Genomic DNA, 27,328 nt, shown 5'->3' with positions numbered 1-27,328 from the left:
TGTGGAGGTGACGGTCAGTGGTTTATGGGCTTGGGGGTCGGGGGTCAGGGGGGGTCAGGGGTCAGGGGGGTGAATGCAGGAAGTAGAATGTCTGATCAACATCATCCAAGTGTTTTTAAACCTGTATAAGAAAAGTCTGTCATCTGGGCTTCAACCTTTATTACGTCTGAGGAGGAGTTTGTTGTTGGACTGAAGGAGCAGACGAGTTAGGACACGACGAAGGAGGACGAGGACGAGGAGGAGGAGGAGGAGTGAAAGTCACCTGACACCTGAAAGCTTCTGGATTCTTTTTTTTTTTGTGATCTGGCTCTTTTTGATGTTTTTGTAAGAGTTGTTTATTTTAAAGAAGTTATCTTTTTTTTTTTTACCCTGAGATAAAACGTTTATGTTCTGATTCAACATGGAGTCATTACCATAAACGTTTGATACAATCTGGTCTAAAATGTTAAGATCTATAATATTTTACCACAACAGTTTGAACATATCAGTCTTTTTAAAGAAACGTTAACGTCTTGACACTGAACAAAAACACGTTGTCATGTCGTCAAAGATCTGCCCTGAAGAAAGTCGGTGTCTGTTGATGTTGGTCTGTACTTCTGTCAGCTGTGAGTCTGTGGAGAGTTCCAACCTTTGTGTTTCCTAAGGGAAGTGAACGTGTTAGGATTTTGTGGGTGTGTGTGTGTGTGCGCATGTGATAGCTGTGTGTGTGTGTAGCTCGGAGGAGACACGTTTCCTGTCTGAGAGTCGACAGCTCTTCCTGAACCTGCCTGGTCTTGTCCTCCTTCTGAGAGCTGCTGCTGCTGCTGCTGCTGTTCCTGCTGCTGTTCCTGCTGCTGCTGTTCCTGCTGCTGTTCCTGCTGCTGTTCCTGCTGCTGCTGTTCCTGCTGCTGCTGTTCCTGCTGCTGTTCCTGCTGCTGTTCCTGCTGCTGTTCCTGCTGCTGTTCCTGCTGCTGTTCCTGCTGCTGCTGTTCCTGCTGCTGTTCCTGCTGCTGCTGTTCCTGCTGCTGTTGCTGCTGCTGTTGCTGCTGCTCCTGCTGCTGCTGTTACTGCTGTTACTGCTGCTGCTGTTACTGCTGTTACTGCTGCTGCTGTTGCTGCTGTTACTGCTGCTGCTGCTGCTGTTGTTGTTGTTGTTGTCGTCGTCGTCGTCTGTGTGTGAATGGAGAAAAGAGTCAATAATGAAAACCACCAGTGTTCATATCCCATAGTTTAATACTGTTCATCAAAAAGATAAAGAGGGAAGAAGTGGAAAAGTCAAGTGAGGGTTAGCTCAAAGTTGTAAAAGTGACTGTTAGTCTAGAAGAACTACTGTTAAATATATAAATATATATAACATATTGACTCAAACCAGCAGTGGCTTTAAGGCCTGACGTCAGGAGACTCTCCTGTCGTCTGTGACGTCAGACGTGTCATTGAGAGAGTGTTTGTCTGTTACCCTGTCAGTAGTCCTTCTACCCTCACACAGCTGGTCTTCTGTCTTCTCTCTGTCAGGTTTTTGGACCCAGAGATCCAGTGAGACGGATGAGGACCTGATATTGTGATATCAACCCCTGTCCCAGTGTAGGACCTCCACAGACCACCGCAGACCTCCGCAGACCTCCACAGACCTCCTGATTCAACAGTACCTACTGTGGACTACAGACCTTTATCAGGAATAAGCAGGAATAAGAAGCCCCCCCCCCCCCCCCCCCCCCCCCCCCCCCCCCCCCCCCCCCCCCCCCCCCCCCCCCCCCCCCGGTCACAGAGACCATCTTGGACCCAGATCCAGTGTCCAGTGTTGCTGTCCTGCAGTGCTGCCCCAGGATGGCAGGTTCACCCTCAGTCTGTTTGGCTGTTCTGGCTGTTCTGGCTGCTGCTCTCCTACTGACCCTCAGAGCTGACGGTAGGACATCAACCATGACCTGATTGGTTCTTTAAAGTGCTATTTATATGTTTAGTTTTTGTCTGATTCGCGTCTTGAAGTTACGTCACATGTGACACAGTGAGTGTTGGTGGGTTCAGTTGTCATGGCTGCTCCCATTGGACGGCACCGTCTGTTTGTGTTATTATTACTGATGTGGATTCACCTGCTCTTTGCTCTGGAGTTCCAACAGGAGGCAGCTTTGTGCAGCAGTGTCACTCATTAACCCCGCAGTTTGCACTGAGTGAGATAAGCAGTAGCATTAGCAGGAGGATCCTGATGACCTCCTTCCCTGAGCACACACATCTGGATCTGCAGCCTTTGTTTGAGGCAGTGATTGGACGTTAAGTAGCTGATAATGAAGAACAATAGAGAGAACTTTCTAGAACCAGAGTCGCCGTCAAACGTACGCTGACATTGAGAAACTAAGGAGTGAATCAGCACCTCCTTCTCCTCCTCAGTCAAGCGCTCCTCGCTGCAGGAAGCTGTTGAACTGATTGCTGCCGCTCTCACTTCCCCCCTGCACATGAACCATTTCCTGTATGAGCTGTCAGCGGCGCTAAACTCTCCAAACAGTCATTGTTCTGCGGAAATATCCCCTGTGTCCCTGTGGAGACATATTCACCTTCTGAAACAGTGTTCATTTCACCCTCACTGCCTCCACTTCCTGTCACTGTGACGGCTCAGAGAACTGAATATGAAATAAAATAAAAAAACATGAGCCAAATGTTAACACTTTAGTGTCCGTTCAAAACAACACCTGCGGTTTTCCTGTTTTGTTCAAAGTTTTACTTTAATACTTCACTATTTTAATCCTACAGATAATGAAGTGGAGTTTGCTTTTATTTATTTAATTTGATTTAAAAGAGAGAATAAGAAAAATAATGTTTTTTGACTCATTCAGTTAATTAATTATTTTATTTTAAATTTACACAAAAAGTCCGCAGCTTCACTGAGAAACTCCTTTGTTTGTAATTTAATGAACTGGTCCAGATATAACACTTATTATTCAAATGTGTACAAAAATACACATAACATCACTTTTACTGATGCCCCCTCCGACCATCTGAGGGCGTTTGATTTGATTTAAGACTAACAGCCCCGAGCCAACACTGACAGTATAACCCGTACCTCCAGGACTCCTGGGGCTCCTCTGGAAGTGTTCAATTAACCACATGTGTTCTGCCAGACGGGTGGGGCTAATCAGCACGGGGCGCTTCAGAGGCGCTGTATTTGGGAAGTTGTGAGCTGAGAGCACCAAGGTCACCGTGACCTTTTCAGACTCCAACAGAACAGGGACAGACGGGAGATCGAAACAAGCGCTCCTCTTTCTCTCCGCTCCACCACATTCTTGTCAAGCAGTGGTGGAATGAAAGTATGTGCTGTCACTGCTGCTGCGTCTGCCACACACCAGTCATCATTTACTTTTACTACACACACTTTTCTCTTTTCTGCTACAACTGGTACTTTGTTGAAAATATGGAGCAAAACAAATCTACATCCTGGAGGTCTGTTCCTGAACCCAGAGAAGTCGAATGGACGTAGTAAACATCCAAAGACTGAACTGTTAACTAGTTAAACTTCATTGTTAACTCACTTCACCAAGTGAAGTACCAGAGTAGAGGAGATGAGGTGTCAGACGTCATTAATATATATACAGTTTATATTTATATGACATGGTTTCACTCTGAACACGATTGTCGTTGAGTTCCTCTTGACCGTGTCGACCACAGGGGTCGCTGATGCTCACTCTGTGTTCAGATGAACCTCCGTCCTATTGGCCGATCCACAGAGCCTTTTCACTCCCAGCTTCTGCTGCCGGACCGTCGTACGGCTGCGTGTAAATAAACCGTGGAGCGGGAGAAACCCTGTGACTTTAAGAGACTCTGATTACCCAACATGCTCTGTGCCAGACCTCAGTCTCCACTGTGACTGCCGGCACAATTAAGCGCACATGTGGATGGAACACACAGAGACGGCAGCCATTTCCAGCCTCCGTGCTTTTCCCCTCCTCTCGTGTCACTCGTCGCCCGACAGCCAATGGGAGCTGCCGTGAGCTGACCGGGAGGCGGGGACTGGAGAGAAACTGGTGTTTTTCAGGAGCAGACAGTGGTGATATCATCATCCTGATGCTTTTCTGTTCTAGGATTGTTGTGTGAAAATGTACAGATGAAGACGAGTACGTTGGATCAACGAGTATTGAACTGGAAATATTTAGTTTTGTTGACAAACATTACTGTTTTAAGGTGTTTAATTCCAGGAATGAGCCTGGAAATGAGCCTGTAACTCCCTGGTTCCCCTGGTGGTCAGACGTGTTAGGTCGGGATGTTCACTGATCACAGGAGGAAAAAGTGCTTTTCAAAGTTCACCAAAGGCTGTTCACAGAACATTGACGTCTAAACTTCACAAACACTGTAGGAGGAAAGCTATTTATTTGGAGGATGAATCTTTTCCACCTCTTTCTAAAAAGTTGATACTAATGGTGACAAACTGTTAATTTATCGAGACACGCTGATTGTCTCTGGCTGTACGAGCAGTTTGTTCAAAGTATAGGTGTGTGTGTGTGTGTGTGTGTGTGTGTGTGTGTGGTTCATGTCCAGACATGACTGCACTCACGTCAGCAGCAGCAGAAAACCTCAGTGTTTATACTCTGTGTGTGTGTGATTCTTATGACAGAAGTGTTTGTAAAAACAGAAGCTGAAAACCTGAGGAAGAGGAGAGAAAAAACAGGGATGGAGAAGAGGGGGGAGGACGGGGAGATAGGACGGGGGGGTTGGATAACAGAGGAAGATAAGAGAGGGATGAACAGAGCTGTGACAGTGAAACAGACCACGGTCGTCTTCACTGTCTGGTAGATCTGTTCCAGTTATCCAGTGTAAACGTATTTAAATGGATGAAATCCTGGTCCAGTCTTTGATGGAGTTGATGGAGTTGGTGAACATTTTATTTTAGAAGCAGAAAATCTTTGTTACGTCAAGATGTGGCTGAGTTAGAGTTAGACTGTGGACGTTGGTACACGGTTTCTGGGCTTTGTGGAAATGGAGTGAAGCTTTGGCACCACCCAGTGGTGGTTCACAAAACATACACCAGTATTACACAGAATTACATAATCCAAATAAACTTTTTTTTTTTTTACCACACTTGACATAGATTTGTAATAAATCTCCAATTACATTGTTGAGGTAAATATTTATGACTGTAAATATTAGAGTTTACTATTAATATTTAGAACATGAGACCACACACACACACACACACACACTTGGTGACAGTTGTTAGTGCCTGGTTAGTATAAATAGCTTGTGGTCCTTATATGGAATTAATCTCTCCCCCTTACTCCCCCCCCAGCTCTCATACACAGCTGATAGAGGAGGAATGTTGTGATTGCAGTCGTCAGACACTTATTAATCAAAGTGATGCCTTAATTACAAAATAGGTTTTACTATAATAAACAGACAGTTGTTGAAAATAAAACTGACTAAAATAAAAAACAAGAATTAGAATGTAGCAATATGAAGAAAACTGGTCTGTTTAAACACTAGAGTCCACCAGCTGCAAAGTTACCACCACATCCGTCCACTTGACCATGTCCTGTTGGCTTTGTCACCGTCTGTGTCCAGCTGCAGGTCAGAACCCAGATCACGTCCTACAGGGGACCGGGGTGAACCCAGACTCTCGGCGGTCTGGTGACGACTCCACCGTCGCCCCTGAAGATGCTGCCCGATACCTCAGCTGCTACTGCTCTGGACACTGTCCTGAAGACGCCACCAACAACACCTGCCTGTGAGTAGAAGGGCAGTCCAGTCTGTCATGGAGGTGGTCTACGTTGACTAAAAGGTCACCCCAGAGAGGTCACCTCTTTAACAACCAATATGTGTCTGTTCAGGACAAACGGACAGTGTTTCGCCATTATTGAAGAGGACGAGCACGGGGACGCCCTCCTGACCTCAGGCTGCATGAAGTACGAGGGCTCGGACTTCCAGTGCAAGGTACACACACACACACACACACACACCTCTAGTGTTTGATAATCATAGCCTGGATATATTTCATGACAAATCAAATCTGTCTTAGTTTTACTCAGTCTCCCTCTAGTGGTCAGTGGAACAACGTGACTATGTTCAGATTTGACTCCCGTCTTTTTGTGACAGGATTCGCCTAAAGCTCAGACTCGACGGACCATAGAGTGCTGCAACACTGCTTTCTGCAACAGAGACCTGCAGCCAACACTGCCCCCACTGGCGCCTACTGGTAGCACATCCGTTTTACATGTTGTGATGAGGTGATTTGAAGGTGGAACCAAAGTCTTACCCCGCTGTTGTTTTTTGTTTTGGTGGATCTTTCCAGAAGGAAGTCCTCACTGGTTGGCCTTCATCATCTCTATGACCGTTTGCTGCTGCACCCTCATCTGCATCACCGTGGTCTGTTACTACAGGTGGGACTCACTGCCTCCACCCACAGCTGTCTGGAGTCGGAGTGACCTCCGTGCTGATTGTTGTTGTGGTCTGTGTCAGGTACAAGTGGCAGACGGAACGTCAGAGGTACCACAAGGACCTGGAGCAGGAGGTCTTCATTCCTGTGGGAGAGTCTCTCAAAGACCTGATCCACCAGTCACAGAGTTCAGGCAGTGGTTCTGGGCTCCCTCTGCTGGTACGGACTTAACATTGTAGAGTTTAAGAGATGACGCTAACACCTTCACCTAAACAGTTTTGGATCAACTTTAATCCTGACTTCTGTCTTCTCAACTCTCCTGTCCTTCAGGTCCAGCGAACCATCGCCAAGCAGATCCAGATGGTACGACAAATCGGCAAAGGTCGGTACGGCGAGGTGTGGCTCGGTCGCTGGAGAGGAGAGAAGGTGGCCGTCAAGGTGTTCTTCACCAGAGAGGAGGCCAGCTGGTTCAGAGAGACGGAGATCTACCAGACTGTCCTGATGAGACATGAGAACATCCTGGGTGTGTCCGTCTTCTCATGTCAAACACACTGTAGTCACTGGTTTCAAACACAGTTGATAAATGACCTCAGAGCGAGTGGCGCCCTCAGGAGGACAGAAATGGACTGAGTAGAGGCTGACGGCTGCAGGACAGGAGCAGATCAACGACTCGTTGATTTTTAATGTCAGTTGTTGGTCCTAGGGTTGATCTGAGGTTGGTCTGTAACCATCGACTCAGTCAGAGGGGGCGCTGTGGCTGCAGGTTTTGTTCCAACCAATCAGCAGCAGCAGCACACCTGACTGGATCTTTTATTCAGCTGATCTGAATGTCCAGACAGCTGATTGGTCAGTCACTGTGTCTCTGGATAGGCTGGAACCAAAACCTGCAGTCACAGCAGTCCTTTCTGGAACACTTTGCGCCCCCTGGTGTTGAGTGTGGTGAGGATCAGTATTGACAAACAAACTGTTGTTGACCCTCACCAGAGTTAGACAGAAATGTAGGAATCAGGTCTGACACCTGTCAATCACTTTCAGGCTTCATCGCGGCCGACATCAAAGGTACCGGCGCCTTCACGCAGCTCTTCCTCATCACCGACTACCACGAGAGCGGGTCTCTGTACGACTACCTGAAGGTGACCACTCTGGACACGGCGTCCCTGCTGAGGCTGGCCTTCTCTGCTGCCTGTGGTCTGTGTCACCTGCACACGGAGATCTACGGCACACAGGGGAAACCGGCCATCGCTCACCGAGATCTGAAGAGCAAAAACATCCTCATCAAGAAGAACGGGACGTGCTGCATCGCTGACCTGGGCCTGGCTGTCAAGTTCAACAGGTACCCTGTCCCGTCCTGTCCCTCAGGTCCTGTCCTGTCCTGTCCCTCAGGTCCTGTCCCGTCCCGTCCTGTCCCTCAGGTCCTGAGGAGTTCTCTAGTGGAACTGGGAAAATAATGGATTTGTAGTTGTTCATCTTTTTAATGTCATAAAGATAATGCAGTTATTATTGTTACTATTATTATTATAATTATTATTATTACCAATACAGGTCACATGACAGTCGTTTTGTTTTTCTCCAAACTGTGACGTACTCAAAAAGACTTGTTTTGATGTAGTGCTGTTGCATCATGGGAGTTTAATGAACTAAATTTGAGTTCAAGTTGAATTAAATGTTCACTTCCTTTATGTTATATTGCTCATGTCTCTCTCCCTTTGCCCCCCCCCCACAGTGACACTAATGAGGTCGACGTCCCACTGAGCACCCGTGTGGGCACGCGGCGCTACATGGCCCCCGAGGTTCTGGACGAGACTCTGAACAAGAACCACTTCCAGGCCTACATCATGGCCGACATGTACAGCTACGGCCTGGTCATCTGGGAGATGTCCCGACGCTGCGTCACCGGAGGTAGGGACGTCCCACGGGTCTCTGTCCCCTGTGTGTCCAGGTGATTGATTGTCTCTGGTTGTCCAGGTATGGTGGAGGACTACCAGCTGCCCTACTATGAGACGGTGCCCACGGATCCTTCCTACGAAGATATGCTGGAGGTTGTGTGTGTGAAAGGACTGCGCCCCACGGTGTCCAACCGCTGGAACAGCGACGAGGTGTGTGTGTGTTTGTGTGTGTGTTTTTAAATCCTCGCTGTTCTGCAGAAAAACAGTCCAACAATAACTCTGGGTTGTCCCTCTGTCTCTCTGTCAGTGTCTTCGGGCCATGTTGAAGGTGATGTCTGAGTGCTGGGCTCACAACCCGGCCTCCCGCCTCACCATCCTCAGAGTCAAGAAGACTCTGGCTAAGATGGTGGAGTCCCAGGACATCAAGATCTGACCTGAGACCTGCTGCTCCTCCTCTCTGCTGCCTGATCCATCTGACCTCACTGACCTTCAGGACCTGGACCTTTGTTGGGATGACAAGGAGATATTGGGAGAAAATGACAGGAATAACGGACCCTCTCTGGGCGGAGCTCTGCTCCTCCTCCTCCTACTCTTCCGTCAGCTGGAAATAAATGTTGAGTCCTTCCTCCTTCTCTTCTCCTCCTCCTCCTCCTCTTTCATCCACCTCAGTCTGGAAGGAGGACAGAGAACAGACGTATATGGATTATTTCCTCTCCTCTTTTCACCTCCTTGTTCCTTTGTTTACACCTGTCCTCCTCTCTCCACCTCCTCTCTCCTCCTCCCGTCTTTCTTCTACATTGATCTGTGCTTCAGCTGGATACAGACATGAACTGTTCTTTTCTTCTACTCCTTCCTCCTCTTCCTCCTACTTCACCTTTATCCTTATTTTCTTTTCTCCAACTTTCTTTCCTTTTTTCTTCCCTCTCCTCAATCCATCAGCTGAAAACCAACCAGGAGTACTTCCTCTTCCTCTTCCTCTTCCTCTTCCTCTTCCCCTTCTTCACCGCTGCGTTTGACGCTTTCTGTGAAAGCCAAACAGACAATTCAGATAATGTTGATGTCGACACTTCGTAGGAGGAGAGAAGGGTCATGTTCATTGTGAATTTTTTTTTAGGACCTACATTGGACCTCCTTTCTCCCCCCACCTCCTCCTCCACCTCCTCCTCTCGGTCTTCCGTCAGTGTTTTTATTTTTTGTTATTTCTCTACAGGACTGAGTTTTCCTGCCTGTATTTTCACTCAGAGACAAAAACTAAGGTACTAAAATTATCACATGTGAACTTTAACCTGTAAATAAATGTTAGCGTTAGCATTAGCCTTCCCGGGGAGAAGATTTCAGAGAAAAGAAAAACACTGTTCTGCAGTGAAGTCGACATCCGGCCGACGTCTGCCGTCCTGTTCATCCGTCTTTGTTCATCCGTGTCGTGTGTCTGTTTGTCTGGAGATTGTTGTTGACTGTGTCACACTGACGGCTACAGTTCTGGTGGGTAGAAAACAGTGACATCTGCTGGTGATTTTGTCCTGACAACATCAGGAGTGGTGGCCTTCGTTACAACTAGTTCTATATTACAGACTAGCTGCAGTACGGACACGTTGTCTGTGGTGTTTCTTCACATTGCCCAGTGGTCACGTCAGAGCCTGAGAAGGACGTTCAACAGAACATCAAAACGGAACTTATATCACCGGCGTGTGTTCACACATGCCCTATCAGCAAAACAACTTCTACATATTATTTTCCCTTAAAAAAAAAACTTTTAATTTTCATCAAAAAAATTCCCTGCAGCTTTAAAGAAGCTGGAAGTTTTTTAAACACGTCAAAAACCAAAACTGTTTTCTGTAATTGTTGTTCTCGCTTGCAGGACGATGCGCATGCGCACGCTCACTGCATGTTCTGTCTGAGTGTGTGGGTGTGTGCGCGCGCGTTTGTCGCCAGCTTCTTATATCTGTTTAAAAGCAGTATCACGTGTTTTTCCTGTGATGAGAAGATTTCCGATAGAAAATGTTGAGTACAGAATAATCTCAGAAATGTCAAAGTGTTGTTTTCCCTGTCGATGTGGTTGTTTTTTGTACAGCATCTGTTTCGGTGCCTTATGAGTTTACCAAGAAAAATGAAAAACTCTGTATAAGTCTGTCCAATGTTAACGATTTTTAATAAGTAAAATAACCTTATTTTAGTAAACAACCCCCGAGTCAGAGTGTGGTTCTTTTGAAAACACCCATCGACGTTTGACTCTTGATTAAATATAGTAGAACTAATTAATCGAGGAATTCACACTGTCTAAATGTATTAATACCTTTCACAGCCACAGGTGGCGCTGACAGTCGAGGCAGGGTCACACCCTGTACAGGCTCTACTCCTGTCAACATTTGGCTTCAGTCATTTATGCTGATGACGGAGGTCCACTGACATTCGTCCATATTTAATTAGTGATTATTGTTACGTTTCATAAACAGCTTCATCTCAACTGAACGAAAAAAAAAAACAGTCATTGTTTTGTCAAAGGTTTTCTGTCTTTATTTCAGCGAGTTCTGCAGTTTCATCATCTACTTGTCCTCAGGTTTGTTGAAGCAGTAGGTGAGGCAGCATTTTCCGCAGTAGTGACGGTCAAAGTGACTCGCCATGAAAACGCCGGCGCCGCACTCATCAGCGGGACACTCACGCCTCAGCCGGTGGATTTTGCCGTTCTCGTCCACCTAAGGGGAAAAACCCCGGCATATATGAACATTAAAAAGCTACTGGAAAAGATCAAACTAAAATGTAACCATAAACCTCAGACATTAATAACTAAATCACTTTGTATACGAGGGTCATGAAAGACAAACTTCAAACTGTCTTAACAGTTTCACTTGTAGTTTTCTGTTCTGTCATTGTCCAATGAAATCAGCGACAAACATTTAAACCAATTTGTCCAACGTTTTGTCATGTACCTTGTAGTACTTGAGCACAGCGAGCTTGACCTTCTTCCTCTTGTGCTTGTTCTTTTTGGGTGTGGTGTAAGACTTCTTCTTTCTCTTTTTGGCACCACCACGCAGCCTCAGAACCAGGTGCAGAGTGGACTCCTGAAGAGAGAGAGAAAAAAAAAAGCAGTCAGGTAACATCCTTAACAGTTGATCCACTAAAGGTTTTATTGCTTCTGCAATTGTGCAACAGCTTTTTCTCTGCTCACCTTCTGAATGTTGTAGTCGGACAGCGTGCGTCCATCTTCAAGCTGCTTTCCAGCAAAGATCAACCTCTGCTGGTCAGGAGGGATTCCTGCAGGAGCAGAAACAAATCCAGTGTTTCAGAATGTCATTGTTGATAAAACAAAGAAGAAACACAGGTCTAATAGTGTCATAATTCATACAGCTTGTATTAACAAAAGAAACTTAAAGAGGGAACAACAATTGACTAAATCTCTGTTACCTGCCTCCTCAGGAACTGGACATTTATAAAACAGCCCTAATTTCACGACTTCATTCATCATTAAATTTCATCCTGATGTTGGGCATCAGTAAAGCCATAGCAGTCAGTCCAATGTCAAACTACAGTATATTTACATCAGTGAAAGCCATACCATAACTTTTTCATTTAGCATTGACAACAAAGAATGGTTAAATCTTATTTATTATTATTCCCAGTTGTCAGTATCATTGCTAAACCACGCACCCATAAATTAACACTCACCTTCTTTGTCCTGGATCTTGGCTTTGACATTTTCAATAGTATCTGAAGGTTCGACCTAAGAAGACAGGGATAGGTAAGAACGGAACAACTTCAGCCGAAGATACGTCACAACGACGGTAACGAATTCATAATTTAATCGTGTGCACGTGTGGGTACAGTCTGATGTTAAACGCTCACTTTAGTGACAGGATCAACTAGAGTAGTAGCTTACACGTGTTTATGCTGCGCCCGGTAGTTAGCTTAGCCGCTTAGCATACGTAAAAATGTAACTTTAGATATCGACACAGTCGTAATAAGATATAAAAAGAACACGAAGATTAAAAACCTCACCGTTAACTTAACATGTGAGTAATTATGTGTTTATAGATACAGTGTCTGCTGCATTCTACCAATTACAGACTTTTACAGCAGTAGCAGCGGCGGTTTCTGAGCCTCCATCACAGTCTGACTCGCACTCTTTCTCACCTCGAGGGTTATAGTTTTCCCCGTGAGGGTTTTGACGAAAATCTGCATCCTGGCGTTTCACCACCTAAACCAAACAAATACAATGACACTTAGCTACATTTTAAGCCAACACGACAATCAGAAAGGGGCGTTTTATGAGAAAATTTGATGTTTTAATGCGGAGCCAAGTCTTACCACCAGTTCACTCCTAATGGCGGATCATGAGAAGAGGGCTTTTTGTTTCACACACAGGGTTTTCTGTGCGCGTTTGCAGGGGTTATAGGAGCCCTTTATGGTGCCTGCATAGAATTCTCCAACGTTTTAGCTTTAAGTTTAAGTTAAAACAAATATGTCTGTGTTTATGTTTGTTGAGTACATTATGACGATAGTTGTCAAATAATAGAGACCATTGAATGGACGTTTTGCCCTTATTTTTGTCTCCTCTTGTGTCTTGCACTTGCAAAATATAGTTATTTTTACATCCTAAATATAGTTTTCTCTAATAAATCATCCGATATACAACCCTATTGTTTCGTTCTACACCCACATTTATTGGTTTGACATAATATATACCATTTATCATTTAACTCAGCTGTTAATCCAGCAATTTATTGGTTTGACATAATATATACCACTTATCATTTCACTTTTTAACTACATTTACTGATTTTTTCTACTACTACAACTAGTTTTAATAAAAATATCTTCCAGCATGTAGGTCTATTTTTTGTAAAAAAAAAAACTTCATACCAACAACAAACTAAGAAAAATAAAACAAAAAAGACTATTGTTATATTTTTCTTAGTTTGTTTGTATCTATAGCAACGCTCTGTGTCGAAAAGCGTCACATCAACAGTAAGACGGCATATGTTACACTGTTGATAGGAGAAAGAAAGCGATATTTGAAGGTAAATATGCGAAGGTCACAGATTTACGGTAGTCCATGTTCCAAGAAAGAAAGATCTGAGTTCAGACCAACAGGCAACTTTGACCAGGATCAGATTTTTCTTCAATCTCTGAAGGAGTACATGAAAGAGGAGAAAGTGTTTCTAAACTGTCCACCAGATGGTGCTGATGAGCTGCGGTACACAGTCTATCGCTCTGTTTTCAGCCAGGTAAACATGAACCTGGAATTGAATCTGATTTTTAATCACATGTTGGTGATTTTTCTCTTCTTCTTTTTCTTTCTTTAGGTGATTTCTCGAGCCACACTTTATAGAAAGCTCCTCTTGAATATAAAGTCGGAGTATGATGACGTAATTGAAGAACTGAAGAGGAAGAAGAATGACGCCAGAACGACTATGCGACATCTTGCTGTTGCGACGTCAAAGTTAACGTCACTGAAAGTCTGTCAATGTCGAGAAGAGAAACTGAGACACAGGTGAGTTGATTAGAATGATTTAGTTTCAACTGTAATAAAATCAAAGTTACAGTATTTCAGTAGGCTTCGATGTCCAGTCAGATTAGAAAAATAAATAATTAATACATTGTGCATTTTTTCTCATGCTTTTATAAAACCAAAACCTTAAGCTTAAGCTCTGTATTTATTTAATGATTTATTTCTCTGTCTTAACCAATATTTGATACGTCAACAACTTTAGTGATTTGTTTAGGTCTAATTATCTATTCATTGTATTCAAGTATGTCTTTAGAGAATGACGATGTGCTTCAAATCCACAGGCAACAAGTTGTTGCAGTTTTCTGCAACATAACATAACAACAACAAAAAATAGAAAACATATTTTGACACATGATTTGTCCTTGAAACCCATTTTTGTTTTGACAGGATCGCCGACCTGAAAAAGGAAACTTCACAACTTAGAGATGAGATAAAGAGACGGAGAACATCAACAGGAGAGAGAGAATGGATTCCAGGTAACACTGTTTGACAGCATGAAAAAACACCAGCACCAGGACCAGTTCTCCTGCAGGAACCAGGAGACCTGCTTGAACAGCATGAATGCCTGAAGCTCTGGACTCTGGACCCTTGAACCTTGAACCTTGAACCTTGGACTCCATCATTGGGCTGGCGGCTCTTAATGTTGTAGAATCTTATTGTTGTTGTTGTTGTTTTTGGTTCTTGTCTGATAAATCAGGTCTGACTGTGGCTCAGTCTCAGGATGTGGATGTTCTGGACCAGCACCTGAATCATCTCTGTGCTCACAGAGACGCCCTGCTGGAGAAGAAGCGTCACTGTGTGCCCCTGCAGGTCAAAGTCCGTCTGGATGCAGAGCTTCAGAGAGTGGAGAGACGACGAGGAGGACTAAAAACTGAGAACCAGTCTCTGAAAGTCCTGTAAGAAACCAGCGACCTCAGCTCCAACACAGGTCATGTTTTCATTCATCCTGACTCAGTGGGTTTTTTCATTGCCTCACAGCTACAAACGTCTGGCGTTTGTGTATGACGGACTGTGTCAACAGCACCGTTTGGAGGAAGTCCTGGACCGAGTCAGACAAATCAGAGGTGAAGCTCTGCTAATGCTGATGCTAATGCTGATGCTAATGCTGATGCTGCTGGTTATAATTACACTGCTGCTAAAGTTACTGCTGATCAAACCTGACACTGTTCTCGTGTTTGTGTTTGTTCCACAGTGACAGGTGACGACAGCTTTGACACTGAGCTGTTCAGGGATGAAGAACCATCTGGACTGGATGAGTCTGAGCTCCTGGACCAAACCCTGGACAGGTGCTGAGTCCAGCAACTAACCCATCTAAGACATGTTAATCAGCACTCTGTCGCAACAACAATAGGACAACAACAACAACAAGACTTAAAGATAGACCATAAAACATTCACTATAAAATACAGTATATAGTCACCACAACAACAAGGTGCAAAGACTATAAACAGCTGTGGACACACACACACACACAAAATAATATGAAGTGCTGCAGAAAGTTGACCAATCAGAAAGTACAAATTCAACTCAGGAAATGGATGGGATGCAACTTTTTACCCTCAGGAATAGTCAGAAAAGACGTGTACTTAAGTCTGTTTGCCAGTAGATGGCACTGTCAATATGCCCAACAATGGACATTTAACGAGTTACAGTAAATTCTTTCTTCTTTCTTCTTGCAAATCGTTGCTCTGTTACTGCCAGCCTGGAAAAAGCTTTAGGAAATTTAAACTACACTGGAACAGATTTTTTTTAAAAATATGTTAGACATTATTATTATGGTGGCGCTTTGGTCCAGAGGCAATGTCTCTGTCATTGATGTGGAACCCCAGGGTTCTCCTCCTGGGCAACTTCGAATCCCTGTTAGGGCGGTTGGTACCTTCCAGTGGACTCACCACCTGCAGGAAGGTTCAGGGGGGGTTGGTACGGTGCAGTGTGATGTGGGTGGAGACTGCTGCCCCCGCGACCCGGTAACGGACAAGTGGATGAAAATGGATGGATGGATGGATGGATGGATGAATGGATTATTATTATTATAAAAAAAGTCTGCAGGTAAAGATTCAACCGCGTGACTATTTTTTTAGGTTTGTTGAACTCTTTGACTCGGCCCAGTTTGAGGAGGCAGCTCTCCTCGCTGCCAGTTCCCCTGGTGGAGTTCTGAGGAACTTGGACATTATGGAGATGTTTGAAGGTGAATGAGTAGAAACACACAGAGGATCAGTCACTTCTCATTCATGTCTTCAACCTCAACAACAGAGAGGGACAAACCGGTGACAGCTCAGAATGACGAGCCGTCCATTTCTCTGTTTCCTCTCAGGTGTGATCGCCCCCCCGGACTCAGCTCCCTCAGGGTCCAGTCCTCCTCTCCTCCACTTCTTCCAGGCTCTGTTGACCACAGCACCAGCGGGGGTGCAGTTGTCTGCTCCTCTCTCCCTACGGTGTGTCCTCGTCTGTGCGCAGCACCGAGCGTCACAGCTCGTCGTCCACGCTGTCTCCCAGAACAAGTATGATCTGATGTGAGCTCTAACACCCGGGGCTGAGTCACTGTGGTCACTGCGGTCACTGCAGTCACTGCGATCACTGCCAGTGTGTGTCACGTCTCTCTTCCCACAGACTGACCTTCTCTGAGGAGCTGGGCGACGTCCTCACTGAGCATGCTCTGAAAAACGCCAGCATAAAAGAGCAGTATCTGGCTCTGGCCTCTGTCGTGTACGAAGGCTGTGGACCGGACAGGAAGAGCGCACTGAGCATGTGCAGGAGAGGCCTGAACCACAGAGCTGCTGAGCTGATGGAGCAGAGTCAGAGCGTCACAGATGGTCTGTGTGGTGGTTCTCAAGTACTGGATCAAGTTAGGATTACAGTGATGCATCCTGGGGCGCTGCAGGGAACTCTGGGCCTCATGGAAGGACATGACCTTTTCATATAATATTTAATACAGTATTTTCTGGGCCTCTATCAGTGAGAGATCCTTGTAATTGTCTTTGGTCAATGCCACAGTGTAGTGGTTAGCACGTCAGCCTCCAGGCAGAGAGCATAATAACAATAATAATCATCACAGTCACAGTCACAGCTGATTGGTTCATTCTGATTCAGTCAGTGCTGTTTGAGTTCACAGTTTGTCTTCTCCTCCAGAGGACATGGTGTGGGTGCTGTGTCAGTGGCCCAGTCTCTCCCTCCTCCGGTCGCTGACTGAACCCCGACCCGGAGATTGTGATCACCTCCGCCGTGCTTCCATCTTGTCAGTGTGCGTGGCGTGTTCCACTCTGCTCACGGACCCCGAGCGGCAGCCGTTGGTGCTGCAGCTTCTGGACGACCTCGTCCACCGAGGTGTGACATCAGCACACAGTGTTGGGTTTTTAACCACCTGCGTCGATGACCTCTGACCTCTGACCTCTGACTGTGGTCATCCTCCCAGGGGTTTTGGAGGACGTTATGTTAGAAGACAACCACTCCACGGTGGACGGTTGGATCCAGGTGGTTTCTCTTTGCTCTGAGCTGAAGCGTGTGGACCTGAGTCAGGCCATCACCTCAGTCCTGCTGAGTCATGGTGGGACCAGAGTCCTGAGTCCAGGTCTGGACGGAGCTCGCCTCGTGGAGCACGTCTTCCTGTGAAGACAGGATGTGGCCACACCTCCTTCAAGAAAGTCAGCCAATACAGAGTGAGGCTAAACATGAGGTCGTGGCCCACATGAGACCAACGCGAACACTGTCGTTTAAACACAGCTTCACTTCTGTTTCTTTTTCTTTTTTTCTAGAGAGTGAGCGGTTTAAATCTTCTCTAATCTTATCACATATAAATTCTTTAACAGTAATCATTTAAATTGATGACCTGTTTGTTTGCTGTAAATGATTGATGTTTGAGTTTTTGTGCTGGTTGAAAAAAATAAATCAGAAGAAAAGCATGAAATCGTAGTAAGCAGCCCACGGGGTTACGGTCCTTGAATGCAGCATTTCACTGCTTTGCATCAGTGTTGTGGAAGTGATTAGTCATCCTCACTCAACTGATGCTGCACCAAAATAAACCCAGTAGACGAGTGCAGTGTGGACACAATGGAGTGTTTTGTTTTATTATCTGACTGTTCTGTCAACTCATGTCCTTCAGTCTCCAGGGAGTTTGACTGTGTTTGTGTGTTTGTTCTGCTCCTTCTCTCTGGTGAGCGTTTGACCACAGTAACTGCACCATGACTCAGGCTTTAAACCCCACAGAAATGAACCACTGGAGATGAATGGATGGAACTGAGTGACTGTAGGAACTCATTGATCTATAGAGGGATTTCTAACTATTACCAAAAATGATCATTTCCTTTGCAAACTTTAACATAAACAGAAACTGGATCTGATCTTCATCTTCTTTAGATTAGATTTACTCTAACTTTGAAATATTTTTCTTTATCTTTTAAAAATAAAACTGAATATAATCAACTTAATTTTGTTTTGTTTGTGAATAATAATATTAATAATAATAATGTATTGATTTGTTTTAAAGAGAATACATATCAGTTTCTGCATTCTTGTTCACATTTGACGAATAATAAATAAAAAATAGAATTAAGCTTTATTTAATGTCACTCTTGTACTTTTGGTTTTTCGGAGCCTGTTGGTTTTAAAGTTACTCAGAGTGTGTCTGACCTTTAACCTTAGTATTTTCACTTCACCCCTGTCTTTATCACACAGTTAGTACTAGAACAAGAAGTGCTCCTTGTTCTCGTTATGTAATCTGGTTCCTTTTTACTGCTCCTCAACATTTAAAAAAAGGTTCAGCTGAAGGCGAGGTCAGGTTTAGCTTTGACACTTCTAATTGGTTAGAACTTACGTCACTCAAAACATCTGACGCAGATAATTGGTCCGCAGAGTTTCCCCCTCCTTTTCGCAATTTGACAGAGACCGACTCTCCGGGAGTCGGGTCCGACTCTGGGGTAACTGTTGAGCAGCGAACTCGTGCCGGTTTGTCCGCTGTAAGAAGAAACTCCAGCAGAGTCCGCGGAGGAAGTCGGTGGCGCCGTTTCACTGCTCGGTCCAACCGGAGGTGTGGAAGACGGACACTCCAGCGAAACTTTAGCGAAACTCTTAACTTTTTTTTGTACCTCCACCTCCGAAGAAAAATGGCAGACGGTGAAGATCAAGTGTCCTCCACGACTGCGCTGTTCAGTGACGTGACGCATCACTACCAGGCCGAGCCAGAACCGGAACCAGAGCCAGAACCTGAGCTCGAACAGCCTAAACAGGACCTTTACAGCCTGGATGACATCGTGGACTTAGTCGGCGGGGCTCAGGACGCGCTGGAGCGCCACATTGCTGAAGACAGTGCGTCACACGAGGTTGAGGAAACTCCCCCCACCCCGGTGACGCTGCTGGAGTCAGAACCGGTGTCGATGCCGGAGCCGTTCCCGGACTCAACCACCAGCTCCTGCTTCGCCTCGGAAAAAGTTTATTTCACAGAGGAGCCGATTATAATAGCGCCCAAAGCCGAACCAGAAAGTATTAAGATAGAACCACACGCTGCCCCAGAGCCGGAGCCAGAGACGGAGACTGCCCCTACCCCAGCGGAGAGCGCCGCCCTCCCGGTCACTGAACCCCGGAAACAAGAGCCAGCCCCGGCAGAAGCAGCAGAGGAATCAGTGGCTCCTGCATCTTGTAAGTATCTTCAGAAAACAATCACCTAAAATGAACATGTACGTCGTTGATGGTCTTATTTTATTGAAGTGACTTTGAGGTGAATCAACAGTGATGGATAAATCCGTTCTTGACGTTTTGTTTCTCCATCTCCATCACATCTGTGGCCCGGTGTCTCCAAACACAGAACGCAAATGGACCTCATTTGAATAACGGTTTATGATTATCAACAAATCCGTCATTTTTTAAAAAGATACTGTGTCTGTTTGGTGTTCGTTTTCTATCATTCTTTGTGTGTTTTTTGGCCTGGTTACGTCGCGGCTCAGGTTAGCGGTGATGCTATCCTGAGGCGAGGCTGCAGAGGCGGAGAACGGCCTGTGACTGAAGACCGATGGTTAATGCAGTTAGTGTAGTTGTATGTATTGTAATGTAATTTATATTTTAGATTATTATTGTTAAATATAGAATCACTATCCCCACACTGTCGCACTGGATTAGCCGCCGGGTCCTGCCGCTGACGCGGCGACGCGGCCCACCTGTTTTTTCCTCAAGCGGCAGAAAGGCGTCACGTCAACTAAACGGACCCATATTTCACCAGTATTTCTTCAAATGGCGTTAGAATAGTTTATATGAGTGTGTACAGGCATCAACTGTAAACATTTATTGAACTGGAAGTCTCGTTGTGTCGGAGACGTCGCCGCAGCCGTCTGCTGCTCTCCACACAACATATGTTGCTAATATAGGTCCGTTATCGGACAGAACCGAGGCAGCTTGTCTTTTGTCACAGTGATGAATAAATCAGCGGAATATTTATGGCATTATCCATAACAATTCAGATGCCATTTTGAACGGTGTGAGAAACTGTGAGGCAGCCGGTGATGATGTCTGGTTCTCCGTCCCTGCAATGACTAGTCCGTTATTCGAAAACGGGCCTAATTGTTTTAATCTTGTGTTGATTCATCAGATTTAAAACCTCCAAACAGCGATTTGTGAGACTAGTGGTAGTTCAATTTAGGGGGAGAGGGAGGAGACTAGGGGGTGAAGCAGACGATGTTTCAGATATAGATACACGCGTTAGCCAGTTAGCGGCAGTAACTCAGATTAGTCACAACAAAGGAATCCGCTCTGCGTCCACTCCCTGTCTGCTGCTGCTGATGCTGCTGCTGCTGCTGCCATCGTCACTCCTTTTAACCCTGTCGTCCAACATCCAGCCACACCTAACCTCCATCATCCCCCCCCACTCCCCCCAGAGCCTCTTCAAACTGTCACCATCACTGACCTGAAGATGACACTTCTGTTACAGTGACCTGTTTTCGCACAGATTTTTAGTGAAGTGGTGGACACCGCTCTGATGATGGAGATGATGTTGATGTTTACTCACATGAGGCAGCAGGTAAACAGGCCTCAGCTCAGAGGAAGGGTGGGGCTGCTGGCACAGGCCGCTGGTGGAGGAGGGGTATAAAAAAAACCTGCATCCTAGATAGATGCTCTGCAGTGACAAACACTGAAGGTGATACGAATCAGTAACTTAAGTAATTTATTGATACCTTTTAGTAAAATTCGATTGAACTAAGATCATTAGATCGTTAGTTAGTTAGGGTTAGTGAGTGTTTAACATTCGTCTGTTGTTCTAACTAATGAGCGTTTACTTTGTGTCTGTGGAAGTGTACTGTAATTAATGCTGCTGATAAAGAAACATTGATGAGGGTATAACAGACACATGAACTAAAGTCGGGTCTGAACATGTTTTACGACACGTGTTTATTGGAGGAACAGAATATTAACCTTTTAAGGACGAATACAAAAAAAAGTATTAACAAATGACACCAGTGCACGTTGAAGAGTGAATCTGTGTTGGCCCCGCCCGTGTTTATGATTAAACACAGAATATCTCAGTCATGCTGTATATTATTGTTTTGACACTTAATTTCTGTTCTTTTCTTAGGCAATATGACAATATAAAATAATTCAATATTTAATAAAGTAAAGTAAAAAAGTATTTATTGAACATATTTAATTTCAAAAGGCTTTAGATAATAAGAAAATCAAAATATCCTTCAGAAATGTAAAATAAACAAAAAGTAAAATAAATAGTTTTGTCCTCACACAAAGAATAATATGGTTTAAAATAAGTGGCAGAGCGTTGTACCAGGTGTTGTGACTGATGACATCATCATTCATTTATAAGACAATCTGATGACGGGTGTGTTTTTCTTTGCACCGTAATATAAAGTTGTAACAGAAGAAACAGTATAAAAGTGACAGCTGGTTTGATGGTAAATAACTGTCCCAGTCCTGACCCTGTGAGGAACTGCTGATTTAAAGAAACAAAACGCCCTGAATGTCTGGATGACAGATGTTTCTGAAATTGTTTGACTTTTGTACATTAAGTTTATAATGTAATTAAAAAAAACCCTGAGCCGAGGAGAAACTGCAGCTGAGACGAGTAAACCTGACACCACGTGTGGTGGAAAATAACTGAGGCGTGGCTCCGCCCCCTCCATTGTCTCCTCTAAATCTGACCAGTCTTGCTGTGACTTTGCATCACATTCACGTCGCTGGAGCGGCGACTGGACGGTCAGCCGTGGTGTGTGGGCGTGTGTTGTGGTCAGATGAATTAGACTCAGCTGGGGGGGGGGGGCAGACACACTGTCACACAGGATTAACACACACTGCCTGTGTGTGTGTGTAGCTGTACAGGAGTTTGTCCAGTGTTGTTGTTTTCTCCGTATCCTGGAGCTGCAGCAACACACACACACACACACACTGTTAACTCAACTCAGTCATCAGGTAAAAAATAGATTTAAGACTGTCAGCGTTGTCAGTACTTTAACGGAGCAAATGTGAAACAGTCAGATCTTAATAAATCAATAGGTTCTGTAAATCAGATGTGACCATATATTCAGGCACCTGGTTAGTACCAGGTGGAACTCCAGAACGAGTTGTCAACAGGATCATAAACTCTTACTGGACATTGAAAATGGATTTTCTTCACGTGTCATTTTTGACATTTTTGAAATGTAACATTCCTATCCCACCATGTCTTACCAGTGGAAAAAGAGTTTAAAAATAATAGAAATGAAATTAAATCTGTACCAGTGTCTCCCTCCACTGGTATATTTGAAGATTTACCAGTTACAGCTGACATCTCAACTGGTAAAAATGACTCACTGATTGTTAAGCAGTAAAAGTTGCCTCATCATGGTGGACGTTTGTACCAAGTCAGTTCCTGTTGCACAAGCTGTGAATAAGTCACACATTTAAACCCGTTGTGTGCAATGAATCATGGGTCACAGACTGGGTTAAAATTGGTTAGATCTATATTTCTTAGATTTGTGATTCCACTGGCCTTCCTCCAGTCCACTGCAGGCCTGTGTGTGCTGCAGCGAGGAGACGGACACAAAGAGACGCAGGTGTTTTACATCTGGCTTCCTCTCAGCACCGCACTGAAGTGAAGACCGTGTTTTAATGGAGGTAGTATTTACCTGCAATGAGCTGATTCAGCACATTCACACTGAAAACCAGGCCATGTCGTTTTGCTGAGATCTGGTACCGTTTATTTTCCTAAATGAATGAGAGAGAGAGAGAGAGAGAGAGAGAGAGAGAGAGAGAGTAGTCAGATATGGCTTTATTTTATGTCTGTGACCAGAAGACATTGTGCTTCCCTCAGGTGGATTTACTACCAGTATACGTGTGTCGGCAGTGACGGGCTGCCAACATGGCTGCCAACATGGCTGCCAGCATGGCTGCCAACATGGCTGCTAACATGGCTGCCAACATGGCTGCTAACAGAAACACAGAGCAGCTGTTTCTACGAAGTACTGACAAAACTCTGCTTCTTGTATAAAAGTGCATGGTGCATCTGCTGAGCCCAGGCTCCCTCCTTCCTCCCCCCCTCCGCCTCCCCCCTCCACCCCCTTTGGGCAAACTGACTCGGCATTTTTCTTATTGCTATTAAAATGTAATAATGATAACGTGTTCAGTCGTTCATCTGAGAGACCGTTGAGGTTTTGTTGTTGTTCTCAGTCACTGCCTCGTTGGTGTGGACTGAAGTGGAGTTTGTGGAGACAACCTTCTGTCTTTCCCATCACTCCCTGAGATGCTTGAACACCCGTGAGCAGAGGAACCGTGTCAGTGTTTAGGATCTACATCAGTGGACCAGTGATCAGCCCGGTATTTTAAACTGTGTATTTTAAGCGCGCGGTGAGCAGACAGAACTCCGTACATGCAGTTCTTTATGTTACAAGATGGCAGCAGCTGAGAGATGTTCATATATCAGTGCACATGCCTCAGGATACTTATAGCTCCAGAAGATGTCTCAGCACGGACACTCCAGACACTTGACTGACCAGTGTTGGTCCTCACTGCTTCAGTGGAGACACCAGAGGTCGGTCCTGAACCAGAGAAACAGGAGGTTTATAATATTAACAAAAATGATTTAAAATCATCCCATAACTTGTTACCTTTTTTTAAAGGTTATATTTAGCTGAAGTTCCGTTTCCAACCGACCTCTGTGAACCTGTATCACATTCTCCGCAGCCACTGAAACCCTGACCTGTTTTATCGTTGGTGAATTGATACATGTGTGTCGTTGGTTTGGTCCTAGGTCCACTTCAGCGCTGGAAGGTAAACCTCGACAGCAGAGGTAACCAACATGAACGGCCTAATGCCAACAACGATTTTAATCTCATCCATAATCCCAAAATCATCAAATGTTAACCCTAACAGGTGATGGGTTAGGGTTAGTTCGGGTTAGTAAGACCATAATTAAACCACTAAAATGATGTATCAGGCCGTACACTTGATACGGTGATTGCTGATTATTGACTCTGATCTGAGACACTGATCTTAGTGTTTACTGTTGACTGACGTGTGTTGGATGTCAGGTTGATGTTGTCGCTCTGAGTAGAATCACTTCCTCCTGACAAACGCTGGACTCTCAGTGACGCCCCTCGTCTCTCTGCTTGCGTCCTGGTGGTCAGTGTGGCGTTGCAGCCTACGGTGTCTGCCCCCCCCGCCCATGATACTACCTCCTCTCTGTCCTCTTGTGTGTACTGTTAACCTAAAGCAAACGTTCACACACTAAAGAAAACATGTTGGGTAAGAAATGCAAACATGCAGTAACATTTGAAGATCACCTTGAATGTTGACAGAGGTGTGGGAGCTACAGTGGTCGACGTAGCTCCTCCACTTCATTATCTTGTTTTTCATGTGGTGACATCATGTATTGACACAAACCCAGCACCACAGCAGGGAACCTGCTCCAAGAACCAGGCCTATCTTTGTGGATGAATACATTTTTAGCCATCGGAAAAAGTTTCAGCCAGACTAAAAGTACACGTTCCAAGATAAAGAAAATCTATTATTTTTAACATTTTTTTTCAAGTCACTGCTGACTCATCAGGAAATAAATGTGTTTAAAAATCTCTGTTTAGAGTTAACTCAGTGACAGAAAGTGGCCACATGAGGCAGAAGTGGACCAACAACTCGTAGCACTGAGAGCTAAAGACTCTGGTGCAGAGGTGACGACATCACTGTCCGTCTTATTGAAGACCTTTTGAACTCAGCAGGAGAAGATGGACGTATGGATGTCCAACATAGAAAAAAACTCTTGTTTTGTGCTAAAACATCCTGTTAATATGGACATGGAACCATATTAGCTACTCTTGAAATTCACTCTTCACTTGTCTTTTTCTTTTCCTTTCTTTTTCTTTTCTGCTTCTCGTTTCCTCCACAGATGATCCTTCTCCTTCTGAAGCTCAGCCTCAGCCTCTGATGCACTTCCCTACAGGCAAGTTCTGTCTGCTCGCTCTGTCCTTGTCCAGGTCCCTTCATTTACTCTTCACTTCACGCTTGTCTTTAAAGCTTGTGTGTGTGTGTGTGTATGTGTGTTTCTGCATGTGTGTGTGTGTGTGTGCACTTAATCCATGTTTAACCCAGTGCATGTGAGATAGATATTTCAAGTAGCTTTGAATAAGGTGCTTCAGTCTGGCTGGTGTTTGTTGTTGAAGAACTTGTAGGAGACACGAACAGGTCGATAAATAGATCATGGTTCTCCTCAGGTCCAAACATGTTTTTTGTTTCTCTATTTATATGTAGCCAGGCCTTTTTAGCCTGGTCCCCTGGTTGAAGCTTCCCTTGGCTAATTACTTTTAGCTGTTTATAATTAATCTAACTGGTTAGCATTTTTGGTAAATGTTCTGCATTTCCGTGGAAAACTTGTAGTTATATTTTGTATCTATTCCTTTTTTACTTTCTTTATAAATATTTGAAATATACACATTTATATTATGCCTTGTTTCCAATCCTCCAACTATATTCAGGCTAATGTTTAGCTTTTTCTGCTAAGCTCTGTAAACAACCAACTTTATAGCTTCTCAAGTTCCACTGTCAAGTTACCCACAAATTTGCAGTGATTTCTTTCTTTTTTTTTCACTTTCTTGATTTAATATTAGTTGAACCTTTTATCGATCCTGTTATTTTCTTGTCTAAATTATAATCAACATCAGAGTCTTGGGCTTTTTTCAACCATGGTGGTGCTAGCTAGGCGAGGAAAATGGTTAAAACAAACAAAAAGAAGGTCTAGTTCTAATGTTTCCTGAGAAGAATCATGAAACGTCCTTCTAACCCCTCTGTGTCCGAGTGACTCTGGACATGGGGTCTTCTCACCAGACCTGGGAGTACTTAGACAAATGCTGATGGATGTTGACTGTGGAAGGTTGGTGTAGTTTTGGAGCTACTTTTACATCTCTTGGAAAACCTTGCTAAAAATGTGTAAGTGTCATTCAGCAGGGTTTAGGCATGATTGATTTGAAAATATAAATCAACAGATTTATTTCTTCAGGCATCAGGAAACGCCCTGAACCTGTTTTCACTTTTGAACGTATTCAAAAACAGAAACGGCAGCTTTCACAAGCTCCTGCAGGTTCAGCTGTAACTGACTGACTCTGAAGGGAATAAACTGAAACTCAAGTACCACCCTTCAAATGAAGTACTTTGGTGTGTACTGCAGCTTTCTCACCATAGAGGGATATTATAGATGTGCTTGGTTAGTTTTGGTTGGATTATTGATCATCGACGGTCTGTGCACCACAGGCAGCCATGCAGCAGCATTTGTCTGGTATTAAAGCTGTTACTGTTGTCTGTTCAATCTTTACCTAGAATATTTCTTAGCTGTTTTTATACAGAGCAACCATTTATTTTCACATTTTTCTGAATAGACTGGTTTTATTCATGATTAAAAGTTCATTCATAACTGGAATATATGGTCTACCGTTTCTCAAGTCACATTTTCCAACACCCAAAGTTAAGTAGGAAAAAAGAGAGGGCTGCCTCAGAAGATGATGTTCCAGAACACTCTCCAGGCAGGAAAGAGGAAAGTGTTTTCTTTTATATCAAATAAAGTATTGTTCACTTTACTACTGGTATACTATATTTAAAAGATGAGAGATGAGAAGTTCTTGCTCTGAATAAAAGCACTTGAAAGGTACTTCAGAAGAGTTTTCTGGGAACCTAATAATGAATTAAACCCCAACAGTTATGAACGTTTCATCCTTGGTCCACAGTAATGTTGGATGACGACAGCTTTGATTTTAGCAGACAAAAGTAACCTTTTTAGTTGTCATCTTTGAGTTGTCTTTTTGTGGTTTTTGTAGCTGCTCACTTGTACCCAGGTGTGGTGGGCACCGTAAGGAATAGAGTATGTCTTTGATATGTGCTGTATTGCATTCTTCCTCCTCCCTTTCTACTCAAGCACTTGGGCAGAAGGGTGATTCCCCTGCTCCCATCTCTCCTCTTTCTCCTCTTCACTCCCCCGACTCTCTGGAGGAGCTCTCTCTGACTGAGAGTCCGAACCAGCCCCCAACTTCAGGATCTTCTGCACCATTGGGTTCCTTCTCCACGCAGCTTCCCACCACTCGTACCAAGGACATGTCTTGGGAGAGTGAAGAAGATGACTCTGGGCCGGTTTCTTTTAAGAGTAAAGAAGATCTCCTA

General features: G+C 44.5%; 4 protein-coding genes and 1 long non-coding RNA gene across 13 annotated transcripts in view; 4 read left to right on the top strand and 1 right to left on the bottom strand.

The window, feature by feature from the left end:
- The window catches only part of LOC103386954 (uncharacterized), a 15,588-nt gene extending 13,932 nt beyond the window's left edge, over positions 1 to 1,656 (top strand). The window contains exon 3 of the long non-coding RNA XR_522364.3: positions 1,492 to 1,656. This is a non-coding gene — a long non-coding RNA (uncharacterized LOC103386954). The remainder of the gene's footprint in view (positions 1 to 1,491) is intronic.
- Positions 1,657 to 1,715: 59 nt separating this feature from the next.
- On the top strand, positions 1,716 to 10,690 carry LOC103386953 (bone morphogenetic protein receptor type-1A). 2 transcript variants are annotated; one of them, XM_025060748.1, is made up of 11 exons: positions 1,716 to 1,882; positions 5,527 to 5,683; positions 5,787 to 5,889; positions 6,052 to 6,151; positions 6,248 to 6,335; positions 6,415 to 6,550; positions 6,662 to 6,854; positions 7,367 to 7,664; positions 8,055 to 8,230; positions 8,297 to 8,427; positions 8,525 to 10,690. In XM_025060748.1, the coding sequence occupies exons 1-11, from the start codon at positions 1,804 to 1,806 to the stop codon at positions 8,648 to 8,650; spliced, it is 1,587 nt and encodes a 528-aa protein (XP_024916516.1). In that variant the 5' UTR covers positions 1,716 to 1,803; the 3' UTR covers positions 8,651 to 10,690. The 2 variants fall into 2 exon arrangements, with proteins under 2 accessions (XP_024916516.1, XP_008319625.1); XM_008321403.3 differs by having other exon boundaries at positions 5,521 to 5,683.
- Positions 10,691 to 10,708: 18 nt separating this feature from the next.
- rps27a (ribosomal protein S27a) lies at positions 10,709 to 12,606 on the bottom strand. The gene is made up of 6 exons (XM_008321402.3): positions 12,520 to 12,606; positions 12,346 to 12,409; positions 11,881 to 11,935; positions 11,384 to 11,469; positions 11,145 to 11,276; positions 10,709 to 10,910 (listed from the first exon to the last, which is right to left on the bottom strand). The coding sequence occupies exons 2-6, from the start codon at positions 12,391 to 12,393 to the stop codon at positions 10,761 to 10,763; spliced, it is 471 nt and encodes a 156-aa protein (XP_008319624.1). The 5' UTR covers positions 12,394 to 12,409; positions 12,520 to 12,606; the 3' UTR covers positions 10,709 to 10,760.
- Positions 12,607 to 13,140: 534 nt separating this feature from the next.
- Positions 13,141 to 18,527, top strand: LOC103386976 (clathrin heavy chain linker domain-containing protein 1). 2 transcript variants are annotated; one of them, XM_025060747.1, is made up of 11 exons: positions 13,141 to 13,439; positions 13,518 to 13,705; positions 14,111 to 14,199; positions 14,421 to 14,619; positions 14,702 to 14,787; positions 14,916 to 15,009; positions 15,805 to 15,911; positions 16,038 to 16,224; positions 16,334 to 16,536; positions 16,853 to 17,047; positions 17,136 to 18,527. In XM_025060747.1, the coding sequence occupies exons 1-11, from the start codon at positions 13,239 to 13,241 to the stop codon at positions 17,330 to 17,332; spliced, it is 1,746 nt and encodes a 581-aa protein (XP_024916515.1). In that variant the 5' UTR covers positions 13,141 to 13,238; the 3' UTR covers positions 17,333 to 18,527. The 2 variants fall into 2 exon arrangements, with proteins under 2 accessions (XP_024916515.1, XP_016892715.1); XM_017037226.2 differs by having other exon boundaries at positions 16,038 to 16,236.
- A 96-nt stretch (positions 18,528 to 18,623) lies between these two features.
- rtn4a (reticulon 4a) overlaps positions 18,624 to 27,328 on the top strand; it is a 20,356-nt gene continuing 11,651 nt past the window's right edge. Inside the window, exons 1-3 of one of the 7 annotated variants that reach the window (XM_025060746.1) lie at positions 18,624 to 19,354; positions 25,071 to 25,124; positions 27,087 to 27,327. In XM_025060746.1, coding sequence (XP_024916514.1) covers positions 18,823 to 19,354; positions 25,071 to 25,124; positions 27,087 to 27,327 — 827 coding nt within the window. In that variant the 5' untranslated portion in view covers positions 18,624 to 18,822. Of the gene's footprint in view, positions 19,355 to 23,939; positions 23,979 to 25,070; positions 25,125 to 27,086; position 27,328 lie in introns of all 7 variants that reach the window. The other 6 variants (XM_025060743.1, XM_025060744.1, XM_017037225.2 and 3 more) reach the window with 6 other exon arrangements.

This window comes from Cynoglossus semilaevis, chromosome 12 (genome assembly GCF_000523025.1).
Source record: "Cynoglossus semilaevis isolate Cse_v1.0 chromosome 12, Cse_v1.0, whole genome shotgun sequence".
Classification (NCBI taxonomy): domain Eukaryota; kingdom Metazoa; phylum Chordata; class Actinopteri; order Pleuronectiformes; family Cynoglossidae; genus Cynoglossus; species Cynoglossus semilaevis.
The sequence above is the reverse complement of the archived record's forward strand: the minus strand, read 5'-3'. Positions and strand labels throughout refer to the sequence as shown.